Below are 15,765 nucleotides of genomic sequence, written 5' to 3' on the forward strand. Positions count from 1 at the left end.
GTTCAATTTAAATTAAAGCAATCAGCGATTTAACTATACTAATTAGACACTTTGTAATGTTGAATTACCCCACAAATTGCATATCTCAATGTGGATTACAAATAAGTATGCATTTGCCCATTGTCCAGCAATGGCATCTGAGGAGCTTATAACAAAGTGAGTAGCTTAGGATGGTTTGATGAAATAAACACAATGTGACAGATTCCAGCTAATGCAAAACAATACAATTCTGGTTAAATCAATGAAATGGTTCCGAGGTTATACCAGCTGGGTGATGTTTCTGAAGTAAGCATAGTAAACGCATCTATAACTGTAGAATTGCTAATGCTGCCAATTACAGTTTTTTTACTCCAGTACATTTGAAAAAGATGCACTTGTGCTTCTCTTCTTATTTCCTTCTTCCTCTCTCTTAGGAGTCCTTGTTTTGCTTTATTCATTTTGTATTTTTTACTTTTTTCCACAACTAGGGGAAACGGCTAGAATTATTTCTCTGTAGTATAATCCAAGCATTCAGATAACACACACAATGCAGCCTGATTTGTTACTAGTTGAATGTAAACCCTTCAGCTGGCAATCAGAAAGACACTCAACCATCTCAGCTTTAGTGCCAAGTCTGATGAGAGGAGATGGGAGTAGAGACAATATTCTTGGCATGCTTCCCTATCGACAAATCCCTGCTTAGATACATTCTTTTGCTCTGTGATATTCCTACTTCCAGGAGTATGGAACAAGGTTGACTTCACAATAAAGCGCAGACTTTTTTTTTTTTTTTAATACAGTGACACAAATAAAAAAATGGTGAGATTCTCTTTCTAAAATTACATATTTCTTTGGTCTTTCTCAGCATATTTTTGATTTATTATTTTGTTTCACTATGTGTGTGTCTGTAAGCCTCTATCTGATAATGGAAGGAAAATACCAAATTTTAACTGAGCAAGGTATAATGGAACAGCAGGATGCTTGTGAGCCACTTAAATTAAAATGATGAGGAAGAAATAGATGTTAATTATCTCAGGCTGCATTATCTTTTTATTTCGCAAGGAAGGAATATTTAACTCCCCAGGAGGAAAAGAATTAACTTCCTTTGAATTTTTCCACAGTGAACCGATGCTCAAGAAGCAAAATGCTTTACTTCTGACTCAAAAGATAATTTGAAAACCTGTGTAGGGGGCAACCAGATGAAAGATCAGAATCCAGTATATTCACTGAGCAGGAATGATGAGATGAAAAAGTAGACAAAGAAGAGACTATGTTCATGTTCACTCTGTCCCACAAACCATGACCTCCTCCACAGTCACAAGGACCTATTTTCAATTTCAAGGCAGTAGCTATAAATGTTAATAATTGCCTTTACCTCTTTCTCTGTATCTTAGCTTCTTGCCCCATTACCAAAGCCATTTAGTTTCTCAGTAATTCATTTTCTACATAATCTAATTTCATGTCCCATGTTTCCTCTATTGTGTTTCACCTTGGGCAGTACATCATGTAAATAAAGCTTATATCCATAATCTCTTTACTATACTGCTTAAGGGAATTCACTCTTGAAAACTCCATTCCAACCTGCGTCCATTATAGCAGATCTCTTTAGTCCTCATTAGATGGGACAAGCAGGTAAGTATTTTAAAAGCTGTTTCAGCATTGGTGATGTAACCTTGAATATATATATTCAGAACTTCTAGTTGTATTTAAAGGATGAGCATGAAACAGATAAAGGCATATGAGAAAGAAGTTCATCAGACGGTATTTCTATTTCAAAAATTCCTACATTTAAATAGTGTTAAATGCTACATTATAGTAGAGAATGATTAAAAGGATAAAAATCTCCAATAACTTGAACACAAGTATTTTCTAAAAGAAGGAATAGAGATTTAACATTCAAATAGGCTGGAAAATATTTTTATTGGTATTGAAGGTGGAAATGATTGAATTAGAACTGATTTTTTTTTCTATATTTTTCCAATGAGGAGGAGAATGCCTAGCTTCACACTGTCCTCTGAGTACCTTAAGACAGAAACAAATTACCAAATATTTGTGGAAAGGAAGCAGTATTTTTAACTTCTGTTTAGCATAAACTATGATTGAGGAGGAGTATATTGTCCTTTTTAAACCACGTTTGACTTTGAGTTTGAGTTTAGGATTTCAACAAGCTCTTATGTGTGAAATGAAAATTAGCTGATTCTCTTCTACTTCTGTGAAAGGCAAATGCCTATGAAGGTTTTTGACACCCTCTCATGTCATCTCACATTTGTTTGATGTGGCTATTGGTGTTTTTCCATTATTTGGTCTTTAATTTCAGTTTCTAATGAATTGAAGCCCTGCTTCATTGCAGTGTTAATAGTGAGCAGTGTTCATGCGAGAAAACAGGTAGAATTTTGAAATGCTCTCTGTCCAAAATACCAGGTGGAAATAAAAACATTAATTAACATTCTACCCACATTTTTGTGTGCACTTAGAAGCAGTTAAGGTCTTAGGAAATTGATTCCTCCAACGCCTTTTATTTTACATCAGAGAAAAAAATAATAATAATAATTGCTTTCCAGCCTAGAGAAAGCCATTAATGTTCCTTTCCTACCTTTTCTCTTTTTGTTCTCAAGCTACATTCTGACTTGGACAAGGGAGTGGGCACTGTTAAATATACCCTTTCAGGAGATGGTGCCGGCACTGTTTTTACCATTGATGAGACCACAGGAGACATTCATGCCATAAGGAGCCTAGATCGAGAAGAAAAACCTTTCTACACACTCCGGGCTCAGGCTGTGGATGTTGACACCAAGAAACCACTAGAGCCTGAATCAGAGTTCATCATCAAAGTGCAGGACATTAATGATAATGAGCCAAAATTCCTGGATGGGCCTTACGTTGCCAGTGTCCCAGAAATGTCTCCAGTGGGTGAGTAAGAAGCTTTAAACACTTGGTAACTAATTGCATATTACTTAATTGTCTCAATATGCATTTCCTGCTGAGGAAGGACAGAGAAGGCTGATATGAAAATATAAGTTATTATTAGAAATGTCTCACTCCATGCTTAAAATATATATATTACAGTTTTATTTTAGCTTTTTCTTACTTAGAAACTCATTGTCTTGTATAAATGAGAGCCTTTAACTTTTAATCACTGTGGATGCGAGAAGGAAAAAAAAAAAAAAAAAAAGATGCTCAAAGCAGGGATTCTGTGTACTCCAAAACCTTGTATTCACATGAGGAAGAACATTCCCATCTCTTCCTAGATCATGTTCATTGTTTGCTATAGCAAATTAGATGGTACAACATCTTGCCATTTATTGCTCCTGACTGTGTTGCTGTTAAATTTACGGCATTTGCGTGATTCCATAGTTGTGATCTGGGGGAGAATTCTTTGTCCTGCTACATTATGGGTGCTGAATGTAATGATTGCCCTCACCTGGCTTGCCACAATGCAAGAACAGGCTCAGCAAGACTTGTCTGAGGTCTCAAAAACCTATTGTTCAAGAAAACATTGAGTGCACTGAATTCCTTAGTCAGGAAAAAAAAATAAAAAAAGGAGATTGACTGGAAACATAGTAAGTTTCCAAGTCCATAAAGGTTACTACCTGTATAGAGGAGAAAATCTTCTACTCTCCAGAGAAAGGTAGGCTGTAGTGGGGATAGTGAAGCACTGGAATAGGTTTTTGTTTGGGGAATTTTCACACATGATAGACAGTTATCAGGACAGACATAAACAGCATTGACCCTGCTGGAGAATAGAGTAAATGGTTCTTTGGGGTCTTTGCCTGCTGGCTGATTCTGCAGTGGTCCTGAGCAGTGCATTTGCAACACAAATTGTGTCTTGCTACCAGATGGCACTTCGGGCTTCCTTGCAGGAGGCAGAAACTAATTCCATGCTGGGCTGGGAAAACAAGTGCTAGTTTGTTTAGACTATTGCCATTTCCTCTCCTAAACTAAGCTGTCTTGTCCCAGTACTTCAGAAGCCATTGTGAGTCATTTAATGCTCCCTATAGTAGCTACCTGATTCAGAAGTTTTCTGACCATGAAATGTGCAGAGGGATTCAGCTATACAGTTCAGGTGGTGATGTTTTGAAAGATAATCCTGGAGGCAACTAGGTAGCTACACAAATTACTATAAGGAATTAAGGGGATAGTATTTTAAATTTTGTGATAAAGAGTTGTAGGATGTGATAAAATGTGACATGAGTAGACATAGAGAGATGTTCACGTTAATCTTATACGTGTGTAAAGACAAGTTCAGTATAGTCACCTACAGAGATGCATCTGTAGATTCACATTATAGGTGCACTATTGTTGTTGTCCCAATAAGAAATGCCTGATGATAATACTGTTATGTCGTTTTCAGATGGAAAACATTTGATATATTTTCAAGTCTATTTCTGTGGCAAGTTTAAAATAGAATTTTCTCTATAGTGGGTGTATGTTTGGCTGTTAAATTGTTTTTGAGACTTGATCAGAGAGAAACAAGCAAAATAATAATGAGTGATTCTCTTTACACAATGAAACCCAGTTTGTCTTCCATTAAAAAAAAAGAAAGAAAAAAGAAAGAAAAAATAAATATGTGTATGTAATATCAAGAAAAATGCTAACAGTGGTTTAATTTCATGGGGAATTCTTTTCAAGTTGTACCATGCACCGTGGCTTTTACATTGACTGGGATTTGCATGACTGAGATGCAACCAACTATTACGCATCATGCATACATCTGTTTAAAAGAAATACTTTTAGATGTATTCTCCCTTGTAAAAGCAACAGCAAATGCCATGGCAAAAATGCATACTTTTGATCTTCACATTATTCAGGCATATTCATCACTTCCAAAAGCAGTATTCATAACACTTCTTGTTTTCCTCTATAGCAAAAACTAAAGATGGGTAAAAATTGATCAGAAAAGTCAAGGCAAGGAAACAGTGCTCTAAATAGAGTCCTAAACTCCAATTAGTGGTAACTAAAGCAGATAAGAAATTTTGCTGTTGGGTTGCAGCAAAAATATTCCAAAAATGCCTTCTGCCATCTGTGATGTGCCAGGAGATGGTGTCTTCTCAGGTATCGTTCTCACCACATCCTTGCTTGCTCTTATCCCTGTTCTTCCTACCTTATGCAAGCACTGATTTCTCAGAGGATCTAATACTACTGCTCCTTATCATTAGTACGGTTTAATGGCACCTATAGCAATGCCTACACCTACCATTACCTAAGGATAACATAGAAAATCACTTTGATTTTTTAGCTGGTGCAGTATATGGTTGCCTTGGCTTAGGCAAAAACTTTAATAAACTCTTCCTCTCATCTATTTTTTTTTAAACTTTCATTTTTTAGTTGTCAGCTTTAAATTCCCAAATGTCCTTCTTCACTTGCTATATTTTTGCAACAGTAGTTATGAACTGCACTCATGTGCATTGTTTCACTTTTGCAGGAAAAGTAATACAAAATTATTATTTTTACCCCTTACAAGTCTTTCCTATGAGTCTGACAGGCTCTTGTGACCAGTGGCTTGTTGTCTTTTATTGTTGCATGACACTTACATGCAACGATTAACAGAGTTTTGTAGAAGCTTATCATAAGTTGATTGGTAATGATGAGCAGAATATAGAGATCAGAATTCATATTGAAAGGGGAACAGAGGGAAGAGAAGGAGCAAGTAATACCCCCAAGAGAACACCCAATGTAAATACACGGTATATATTCCATTTGGACACTGCAATTAAGTGAATTGTACAGAACACCTCTGAAGCACCACACTGCAGTTGTGGGAGAGGACTGTGCGGAGCTGGGAAGCCTTGGGAAGCAAGGTGTGCTTTAGACCACTTACACACAGTTTAGAAATTTTCATAGCTAACCATTCTCAGTTTTGTAGCAGCTCTGGTCTTCCTACTAATTGCTGTCCCTGAAGCCTTGGTGGCTGAAAATACACCTTAATGTTCATTCCCAGATTTGGAGCTCCAGTCCCAGGGCTGCAATAAAGTTGTGTGTCAACATTATCCTGGACCCTGGTGATAGCAAAAGATATAAATTCCTAGGATCCTCAATATCAGGTTTTCTCAACATATATAAGGTTTAGAGATATCTGTAGTATCCACATTTCTCATACTATATATTTTCTAAGAACTTTGTTGTGCTATTGTCCATGCATGTTTTAGGTGAAATTTATTTTTTTTTCCCTTTAAATTTGTTTTGAGGTTCTATTAAAGTTTCCCCTATAGTTTCTGTAGACTGGGGATTTTGTTAGTTTTATTGGGTGGTTTTTTGTTTGTTTGTTTGTTTTTTGGTTGGTTTTCCGTCTGATCAATACTACTCCTTAAAAAAGATTATGGTAATACTTTTAGCTTTTTCTGAAGATAATATGAGGACTGCCATTTTTACTCAATGGTGTATTTCTTACTGGGAGCCAAATTTCTTCATGTGCTTTTTACTCAGAAAAAAATAATAACATTAGCAGGATATTTACTATGCTCTAAAACTCTTAATTTAAGACCGGGATGCCTACCTATTTTATGTCAAAGGCTTGAATGGCTAATTAGCCTCACTCCTTTCACACGTGCACTCTAATCTGCTCATATATAGAGGAGATATATGCAGACCTGTCACAGATACAAACAAAAGAGATGTTGTCTTGAAAAGTCCATTTGTTACAGACTGGTGTAACATGCAGGCTAATGTACCCGTGTATCACCTCCATTATTTTGGATACTTTCTTAGTGTGCATAGTTTATATATTATAGTGGAAGGATATTGGTACCTCTGAAACTGGCAGTGTATTCCTCAGATAACCAGTGGCGTGGGGGTTACAGAATACTATATGGTGAAGAATTCGTTTTGGAAGGAACAATTATGTGAAATTCCCTACAGAGAAACTCAGCAGATGGAGTCAGATTACAAAGTAGAACTAATATTTTAAGAACACAAATTGCTATGCTGTTACCCTGTGCCCAATAAGAGACTTATAAAAGCTTAAGGACTGGATTTCTATATTGTTTTTCTGGTATAGGATTGGTTTAACCAATATCTTAATCTGAAAATATATTCTTGATTTAATATGAATTCCAGAATGTAGCACAAACTAGAAATGGAATCTCAATGTATGAGGACTGAGAAGGGGGGGGTGTAATTTCCCCATTTGTAAGTTAGTATTAGCAAAATATGTTGTCCTTCAGTATAGTTTAATCAACTGTGTTGTTGCTTCTGGTGGCTGTGCCAGCTTTTCTTGCAACAGAGCTCATGTAAGCATGCAAATACATCGTGAGTTTAAACCAAGGTTATCCCCTTACTGGAAGTATCAGTCCAGATGACTGAGAGTTGGGGCATACCAGCATTAAACACACATTCAAGAAAAGATCTCATTATGTATTTGATACATATTTACACATAAAAATGTGTACAGAACTACATCTGCATTTCTCATGCATTTCTTTCACTGAATATGCTGGTTTTAATTGAACATATTGTTAACAATGTATTGCATGTGACAAATTTATAACTTCTATTGCCACAATTTGCTAGTTGATTTCTAAGGTGTTGCCATATGCCTCTATGCTTATATGCAGGTGAGCTAGGACTGTACTAAACCCACCAATTCCCTAACATATAGATACCATATGTTCTTTCCTAGACAATTTCATTACCTTTCCACTAGATTAGCTCTTTATTGCTTTGGGGGGCTCTACAAACTACAGTTCACCATAGCAATTATTCTGCCTTTTTAGTTATTAATTAAATAGTAATGGAATATACTCACATTAAATAGTATTACTGATTATGGTTGAATTCTATTAGAAACAGCCTCAATTGTAACACTATACTGTAACACTAAAATGCTCTATGACACTAGCAAGTTGGTATCAGGTTATTTTTACTGGGTGTCCTCCATGGTGCAAGGCAGGTACTACAAGTGTGTTATGGATATCACAGAATCACAGAATCATAGAATATCCCAAGTTGGAAGAGATCCACAAGGATCATCGAGTCCAACTCCTGGGTCCCCAAAGGACCACCCGAAAAAATCAGAACATGTATATGAGAGTGTTGTCTAAACACCTTTTGAACTCCAGCAGGCTTAGTGCCATGACCACTTCCCTGGGGAGCCTGTTCCAGTGCCCAGCCACCGTGAGGTACTGTCTGTCTAGATTTTCTGGCAGTTTTCCTTTTGAAGTGAATACTTCATTATGGCTTGCTTTTACCGTTGAAAAAGGCTTATATTTAAACATTAGCAAGTTGTACATACATTAATGTATCCAGTAGTTTCATGTAAAAGGATAACGTTTTGTAGAAAGCTAACCTGACGAGCTGGTGTGCAGGCAGAAATTCAGGAACCTGCACACAGGCTGAGCATCACCTAGTGCCGCCTGCCCGTGTATAGCCAGGAGCTGGCACACTTCCATAGGGAGATACCTGGCGGTATATTCTGTGCAGCCTCTGTCTACAGTCCTTCCATCTACACCCTGATCTCATGCTTTTTCCTGGTGTTATCAAATCCTCAGAGACAGTGGTGGGAATTGGATGTAATACTCAAGATAGAAATGTACTATATTTGTATGGTAGGATAATAATGGCTCTTGTTTATTTTCTTTTCCATATCTAATACTTCCCATCAATCATTTTCCCTCCTTTGTCCATGGATGATAACTGAGATGATACTTCTGGAGGATTTTCCACAGTGATTCCATGATCAAGAGTTGATAGGTAATTGAGGTACCCATCTCTTTGAATGTACTGATCAAGTATTTTTTCCTAGCCATATGACTTTGTATTTGTTAGAGCAAGATCTCCTGTTCCCAGTTATTTGGTAGTCATGATTCCCCTGCAACATCTTGCAGTCAAGTGTTTCATTATGTCAAGCTGTCACCTGCTTATATATTCTCTTCTACTGGCAATCTATGAGTTCAAGTTCAAGTGAGATGCCGATGGCGATCTCCCTCTAGTACAAAAATTGTCCATTTATTCCTACCATTTGGGTGTTACAAGGCTGTTCTCTCTTATGATTTTTTTTCAATCATTTATTTTTTAATGAGCCTTTGGTTAGGAACCTTGCTGAAAGCTTTTTGGAAATTTAAATACAGTTTATCCATGTAGATAATCTAGAGTGATATAGCTGGCAATTCACCCAACAGTAGGTATTGCAAAGAGTGGCTTCCCTTTACAACACTGTACAGACTCCTCCCTTCTGGTGTTGTATACACATGTTCTTTGATGCCATACTTTATTACAGAGCCTACCAATATGTCCAGCACCTGAGCCAGGCCTGGTGACTTCATCGTGATGATCACTTTTCATAGAAATTCGTGTCATATAGCTGTGTTTCAGTTCTCCATTCTGGGACAACATCAGATGGCAGTTTACACACCACAGTTGATGTTTCAAGAATGTCTCAGTGTCTTGTTTAGAACTGATTTGTTAATTGCAGATCTTGTCTTTTTGATTCTCTCTTTTTTTTTTTTTTTTTCAGTTGTAGATAAAAACAGCTACTGCACTGACCATCAGACTAGGTTTTGTAGCCTTTATAGAAAAAGGCGAGTTTTAAGAGAGGATCATAAGGAAAGGCAGGTTATGGCTGCTTGCCCTTTTGTCAAAGAGTCTTTCCAATGTAGAAGGAGTATTGCACACACACACAAAACAACATTAAAAAAAAATCAAAAAAACCCTCACTGAGATGTTGAGAGAAAATTACAAGTAGGCAGTAAAAGCTTTTGAAAAAAAAGTGTTTCTTGACATTATGATAGATCACTAGGCAACCTAGGCAGCTTCAACTACTATGAAAAAACTTACAGACAAAACCATTTTAGATCAAAAGGGAGAAAGAAAACAATGCAGAGAATCAAGGCTTGCATGGTTAAAGGATTGGGGCTATTGTCATACTGGCTGTGAGTTTTATTTCACACACTTTGGCTGTTAGAAATAATCAGCAAAACAAGGAAATTTGCCAAATATTGTTAGCCAGGAGAATCTTTGTAAAATGAAAGCAATGATGGATGTAACCCTACAAACATGCACACAGCATAATGTCCGAGAAGCTTTTGCTGCTAAAAGGTTGAGACACTAAATAAATGTTTTCTGCAAGCTGGTTTCACAGTCCCAAAATGTCAGTGTCAGTGCTGAATTCATGCAAAACATTTAAGTCTTACTTCTTGTATATCCAGATATACTTTACTGTGTTTAACTGGATGTGGGCAAAGTTAAAAAATTATCTCCCAGCAGATAAAACTACTACATTGCTATCCACACTGACTTTACTCCAGTCCAGTAGCATAAGTAAGTAACATCTGATCACAAACAAGTCTTCTGATACAGACCTCTTTTAGCAGGTTAACAAGACAATACTTTATTATTAATATTATTATTTTATTGAGATTCGGATATTTGGTTTTGCTCTGAATGTGTATGTTGGTTATTTTTACGATGCTGAGTATTAGTTCCTTTAGTATATCCTGAGAAGCTTATTGGTACTGCATTGTGGTTTGCATAATCCTCTATAGGTTCAGTATATGTTGCATTAGAGTTGTTAGGATTATGAGTTAATTTTTGTCAATGATGCTATTGCTGAGGGAAAGGTGTTTTAGTGTAGTATTGAGAGATGCAGGAATTGTTTGTAGACAGTCACACAGCATGTCTCAACATAAAACATGTTGTATCGATAGTTGTTTTAGTAGCCACTGATCAGCTGTAAATGTTAAAAATTGATAATAAGTTGCTTTTTCCTTACCACAAAATGACTCTAAACATTAAATATCTTTTCAGCAAGAGTTGTTCTTTTGGCCACCAAGTGGTTTTAAACATTAAAGATATTTTAAAAGTATTACTTTTCTCAGCCTCTGAGTGACTGTAAACCTTAAATATGTTTTATAAAAGCTGCTTTTCAAGTTACTGCCTGCACAGCTACGAACATCATTTTTCTTTAAAGTTGCTTTCCAGACACTGAGCTATTTTTTTTGTTAGAAGCTCAGTTCTACTTGTAATTTTTCACAGAAGAAACACGTGCAAAACTTTACTGGCACAAGGTAGCTCTTCATTTATGACAAGCAATCATGTCCTAGCCATCATCTTAGAAAGACACTGCAGGTAACCAAAATGAGCCAAAATTTAAATGGATTTTTAAAATATTTTGCATGGACAGCATGTGCATATCCAGTGTTCTTCTCCCACATTTCAGTATATAAAACTACACTAAGACAAAAGAATAAAATCAGACATGAATGATATTTTATACTAAGATAACCAGTCCAAGAAATCAGTCACTGATGTATTGTGTGAATCAATCAAGTTATCATCAGCCCTGGAGGAGTACAAAACAGAAGGCAAAATAGTCTCAAGATTGCTAAGCAAATGGGAGTCACTAAACCAAATAAGATTAAGGACTTTAATTCTGTGTGCAGAAATAACTCCATGTGGCAAATTAGATCTAATCCTAGGAAGATCTGGAGTGATAAGAAAAGTGTTCATGAGAATCTGGCTTTACAAGAGCAAAGAGAAAAAAATCGCTGATCACAAATATTCTGTTAGGGACAAATTATCCTCTGTCTAGAGAACTCCATAAGGTTTAAAGTCTACAGCAAAGACGCTGCAGATACCTTAGAAAAAATGTCTATATAAAACAGGGGTATAAAAATATCTGCAGAACAAGGAACAGTACATACTGAAGTATCTTTAACTGACATGTCAGCAATTTAAATAAGTGTATCTGTCTGTCGACCTTAAAATTCAATGAATCCTAGACACCTACCATTTCGTCTCGGTTGTAGTAAAGAACAGCATAGGTTCATAGGTGGGCAATCCAACACAATGTCTACCCCATACACCTTAGGTTTTTCATGATTAAAGAACCATTAAAGGTCTTATGGGAGCATGAGCTTAATGTCCCTTCAGCCTCTGATCAACATAGGTCTCAACAGACCTGGTTGGAAGCCTTCTGGAGGAGCCATTTTTGCTAAGCTTTTGCAGAATCGAAAGATGCAGAACTGCAGTTCTGTCAAAACACTTTCTCAAAAGACAGATGGCTGGCTGGTGAGTCATTGCTCAGGTTAGCTGGTGTATCCCAAAACAGGTGGCTTCCAAATTAGTAGAGAAGCATTCTTTATACTAACTTGAGAAGCCAAGCATGGAGTAGACCCTTACCCCTAAACTGGCTGGTAAGCAACCTTTAGACCAAGCAGTCTTCTCTGGCTTGTTTGTCAGTCCCTTGATTTCTGTGCCACATAGTTGATAACAAGGCAGGTTGCCATGCTTCCCAGACAAGCTAGTCAGCTTGCAAGCTAAACAGGTCCTGATTAAGTAGGAAAAAGACCAATGGAAATGAAACAAACTGTCCTCATGAAAAGCTCAGCATTGTCAATATTATTTTCTGATATGTGCCAGATTTTTTTTTTTCTGTAATGAAACAGGAAAACTATCTGAAAAATTCCAATAAAGCAATATTACACTCTCCAGACAGCCTTACTTGCCAGTTATGTCTGGGGACCTTGTGTGCAGAAGCCAGCAGTAAAAGTGAAATCATTGGTGTCTAAAGAGGAAAAGCCTGAATACCTCTGAGGTGCTGATTTCAGACAGGTGTGAATGTAAAGAATGATAGCTGAGGAAGAGGAAAAACTTTACAGACTGTACACATTTCGTTTCACAGTAACACCCTTAATACTGTCTTGGACTTGATTCAGAATGGCACACCTAAAGAGACTACCATGGTTTCTGCTAACAATCCTCAGGACCATCCTGTTATTTTTATAAGATTTTTATATATTTCTACTTTATTTTCCTATATTTATTTTTATAATAAAATATATAAATAGAAAATAAATAAAATAATAATTAAATAAATAAATATTTTTATATATTTCCATTTTATTTTTATAAGAAGCTTAAAGGATATAATTAATAAATAAATGACAGTCACAGTATGAATGTTGCTATGGAGCAGTCCTGAGGGATCAGGGAAGCAGCATGAAGCAGACAAAGGGACCTCCAGCAAGGACTGCCGGACACACCAATCTGCACCCATCATTGAGTGAGAATGCTGTTGCAGATACCCTCAGAGGTGTAATTTTAACTGACCATTTTCATCTTAGCACACAGTTGTTCGCAACTGATTATTTTCCCTGGAAGTAGTTCATTGACTGATTGTCATCCCATTGAGGCCAGCATTTGGGACAGGGCTTCTAACTGAAAAGGATAATATAAATCCCAACAGTCAATCAAATAATAACCAGGTCAGGAAATCTACAGCTGAACAGTTACCTCCTCTATCGTACTGTACATCTTCCACCTGTGTTTATTCCTTTTGGTAAAGCAAACATCAATTTTACCATATATCTATACCGTAGGACCTTAGGACCATCAGATTAGAAGCCCACTACCATCCTATTTCTGTAAATGACAAGAATTAAAGGCTAGGAGAAAGTTAAACACACGTTTCGGCAGATTATCATGCCACAGTCTGTATGGGGGCAGGTTTTAACCAAACACACCTTACTTATTTTTTTTAATTCTGTTCAAAAAGGGTTGTTGTTAGGGATCCCATGCATTTAAGATACTTCTCTAATCCCCATTTTGTTAGGTTTGGTGATTGCACTCTCTATAAATCAACCATGTCATTCTACAAAGCATTTTCTTTTCCTATTTTTAACATTTCTGACTTTCAGTTTGGAAGACAAAAGATGAATAGGAATAGTTTATTTACTTTTGGTATAGCCCTGACTACTCTATACATCTCTATCACACCTTTTTTTTTTTTTTTCCCACTTCTAAGTAAAGGAGATGAAATCTTTAAAATTCTATGTGGGAAACCTTTCTTCATGTCTCAATTCCACTGCTTGCCTCTGAGCCCCCTTTATTTCAGCTTACTTTTTAGCGATAGGACAAAAGTAATCAATATTTTCAACAGTTTTGATAGAATTCAGATGAGAAAGATGCCTGAAGGGCAGGTTCAGATGCTCAAGATTGCAATTTATAGTCTTGCAAGAGACGATAGAGACACAGATGCTCAAATTATCAGCCCCACTTGGTACTTCTCTGGTTCAGTAACTCCAAATTCATCCACTTTTTCTTGCTGCTTCCACTCCATATCATCTCATGCCTGAACACAAACCAAACCCTGTCAGACAGTTTTCAGCAGACGTTTGATAGTCCTGGGGTTCTTTCATGGCTCTTGCATGTGATTCTGAATGTATCTATGAATCTTCTCTTCTCAGGTTTTAAGTCCTAACCCAATATTAATCATTGAGCATAATCCAGTGAGACATTGCAGCTCAGAGTTCAAACGGGATAATGTTTGCCTTCAAAAGTTCATCCAGTTGCAAACACAGCAGAAAAAAAATCTCCTCCTAATTGAGTAGAAAGAAATAGCTTTAGCGTAATATATTAAAGAATGGTGTTTAATAGTCTTATTTGCAATACTGGTAGGGGATTAAGGAGGGGAACTGTTTACATTTATGAAGGAGGGGGAAGTACGTAAATATGTAAATTAATGCTTTTATTTTATACAAACCAGATTCAGACACTGGTGTGTTGGAATTGCTGCAGCATAAAGTAAGACAAGATGAGTTTTTACATAGCTTTTTATTGTAACAAATAAATACACAAAATCAAATTCTATGTTTTCCTTCTGAAGAAAGTCTTTTATAAATGACCTAAGAGGTGCCAAGATGTTGGACTACCAGTCTGAATCAAAAGAGAGCAGTGAGGCATCAGCTCCTTAAATTCCTAAATCCATATGAAGCTTGTAATTGAACTGGCAAGTTGTAAAAAAAACGAGTCCTTCCTCTGGGCCACTGCACAGCAATAATAGATCTCTGAACTGCTGATTTAAAGGAAAGATACAGGATATCCACACCAGCACATCCTACTGATTTACTGCAGGGCTGAAGTTGTGGCAGTTCAGTAATACCTATACTGCAGTCTGGATACTTTATATTTTAGCCGCCTTTATCAAATTACTTTGGGCAGCACAAGGGGACAGTAACAGTGATGACACGGTAGGTTTTATGGCAGCATAGTGCAAGGAACTTCAGGATACTAACTCAACCGCTGCCTTGCATGGATGTCCTAATGGTTCATTTCCATTGTTACTCTTACCCAGACTGGCTACATTAAAGCCAACATGAGGCTCCCTGCACATATTGCAAATGTGTTTTATGGTTTGAGTGTTTACTGACTTATGGACACAGTGTGCATCATGTCTGTACTGCTCTCATCAGCAGTACAGTTCTTGGACTTGCTAGTAAGATCTCAGTAATGAATGTTTTTCACCAGCACATTCTCAGGCAAGATTTGTAAAGGTGTTTTGGCACTGAAAGAGGTTTTTGGACATCTTATATTCTTTTTATTGATTTCAATAAGTGCTGGCCATGTAAGTAATTCTGAAAACCCTAGTAAGACTCTCAAATAGCAATTAGAAACTTGAGCCTTACCACCAAGCCTAAAGCAATGCTTTGCATCCCTTACATGTAGGCACCTAAAATTTCTTGGCATACATTAGAGATGTGAATGAAAATGTTTTGGAAATTTGGCCAGGTGGTTGGAGCAATGTCTCTGGAGCCCAGCCAGATCAGACACAGATCAAATTCTGTATTACTCCAGTAGGTGATCTGGGGTATGCAATGCAGGGCATGTCCACGTGTGTTTATTTGTCTCATTCCAAACAGTTTCCTAGTACCTGCCTGAACCTGGGGGGGGGGGGGGGGGGGGGGGGGGGGGGGTAAATAAATAAATAAATAGATAGATAGATAGATAAATCTATGAAATAGTTCCATGCATTCTTAAAATATCACCTCAGCATTTCCACTATCTGCTTGTGCACAG

The 15,765-nt window shown here is 37.0% G+C and overlaps 1 protein-coding gene across 25 annotated transcripts in view; it reads left to right on the forward strand.

The window, feature by feature from the left end:
* CDH12 (cadherin 12) overlaps positions 1–15,765 on the forward strand; it is a 568,098-nt gene that overhangs the window by 438,597 nt on the left and 113,736 nt on the right. For 23 of the 25 annotated variants that reach the window (XM_083824856.1, XM_083824852.1, XM_083824862.1 and 20 more), the window contains one exon: positions 2,595–2,889. The exons of the other annotated variants lie outside the window; for them this stretch is intronic. In XM_083824856.1, the coding sequence (XP_083680982.1) occupies positions 2,595–2,889 (295 nt within the window). The remainder of the gene's footprint in view (positions 1–2,594; positions 2,890–15,765) is intronic. 25 annotated transcript variants of the gene reach the window in all.

This window comes from Anser anser (assembly GCF_964211835.1).
Source record: "Anser anser genome assembly, chromosome: 2".
Taxonomy (NCBI): Eukaryota; Metazoa; Chordata; class Aves; order Anseriformes; family Anatidae; genus Anser; species Anser anser.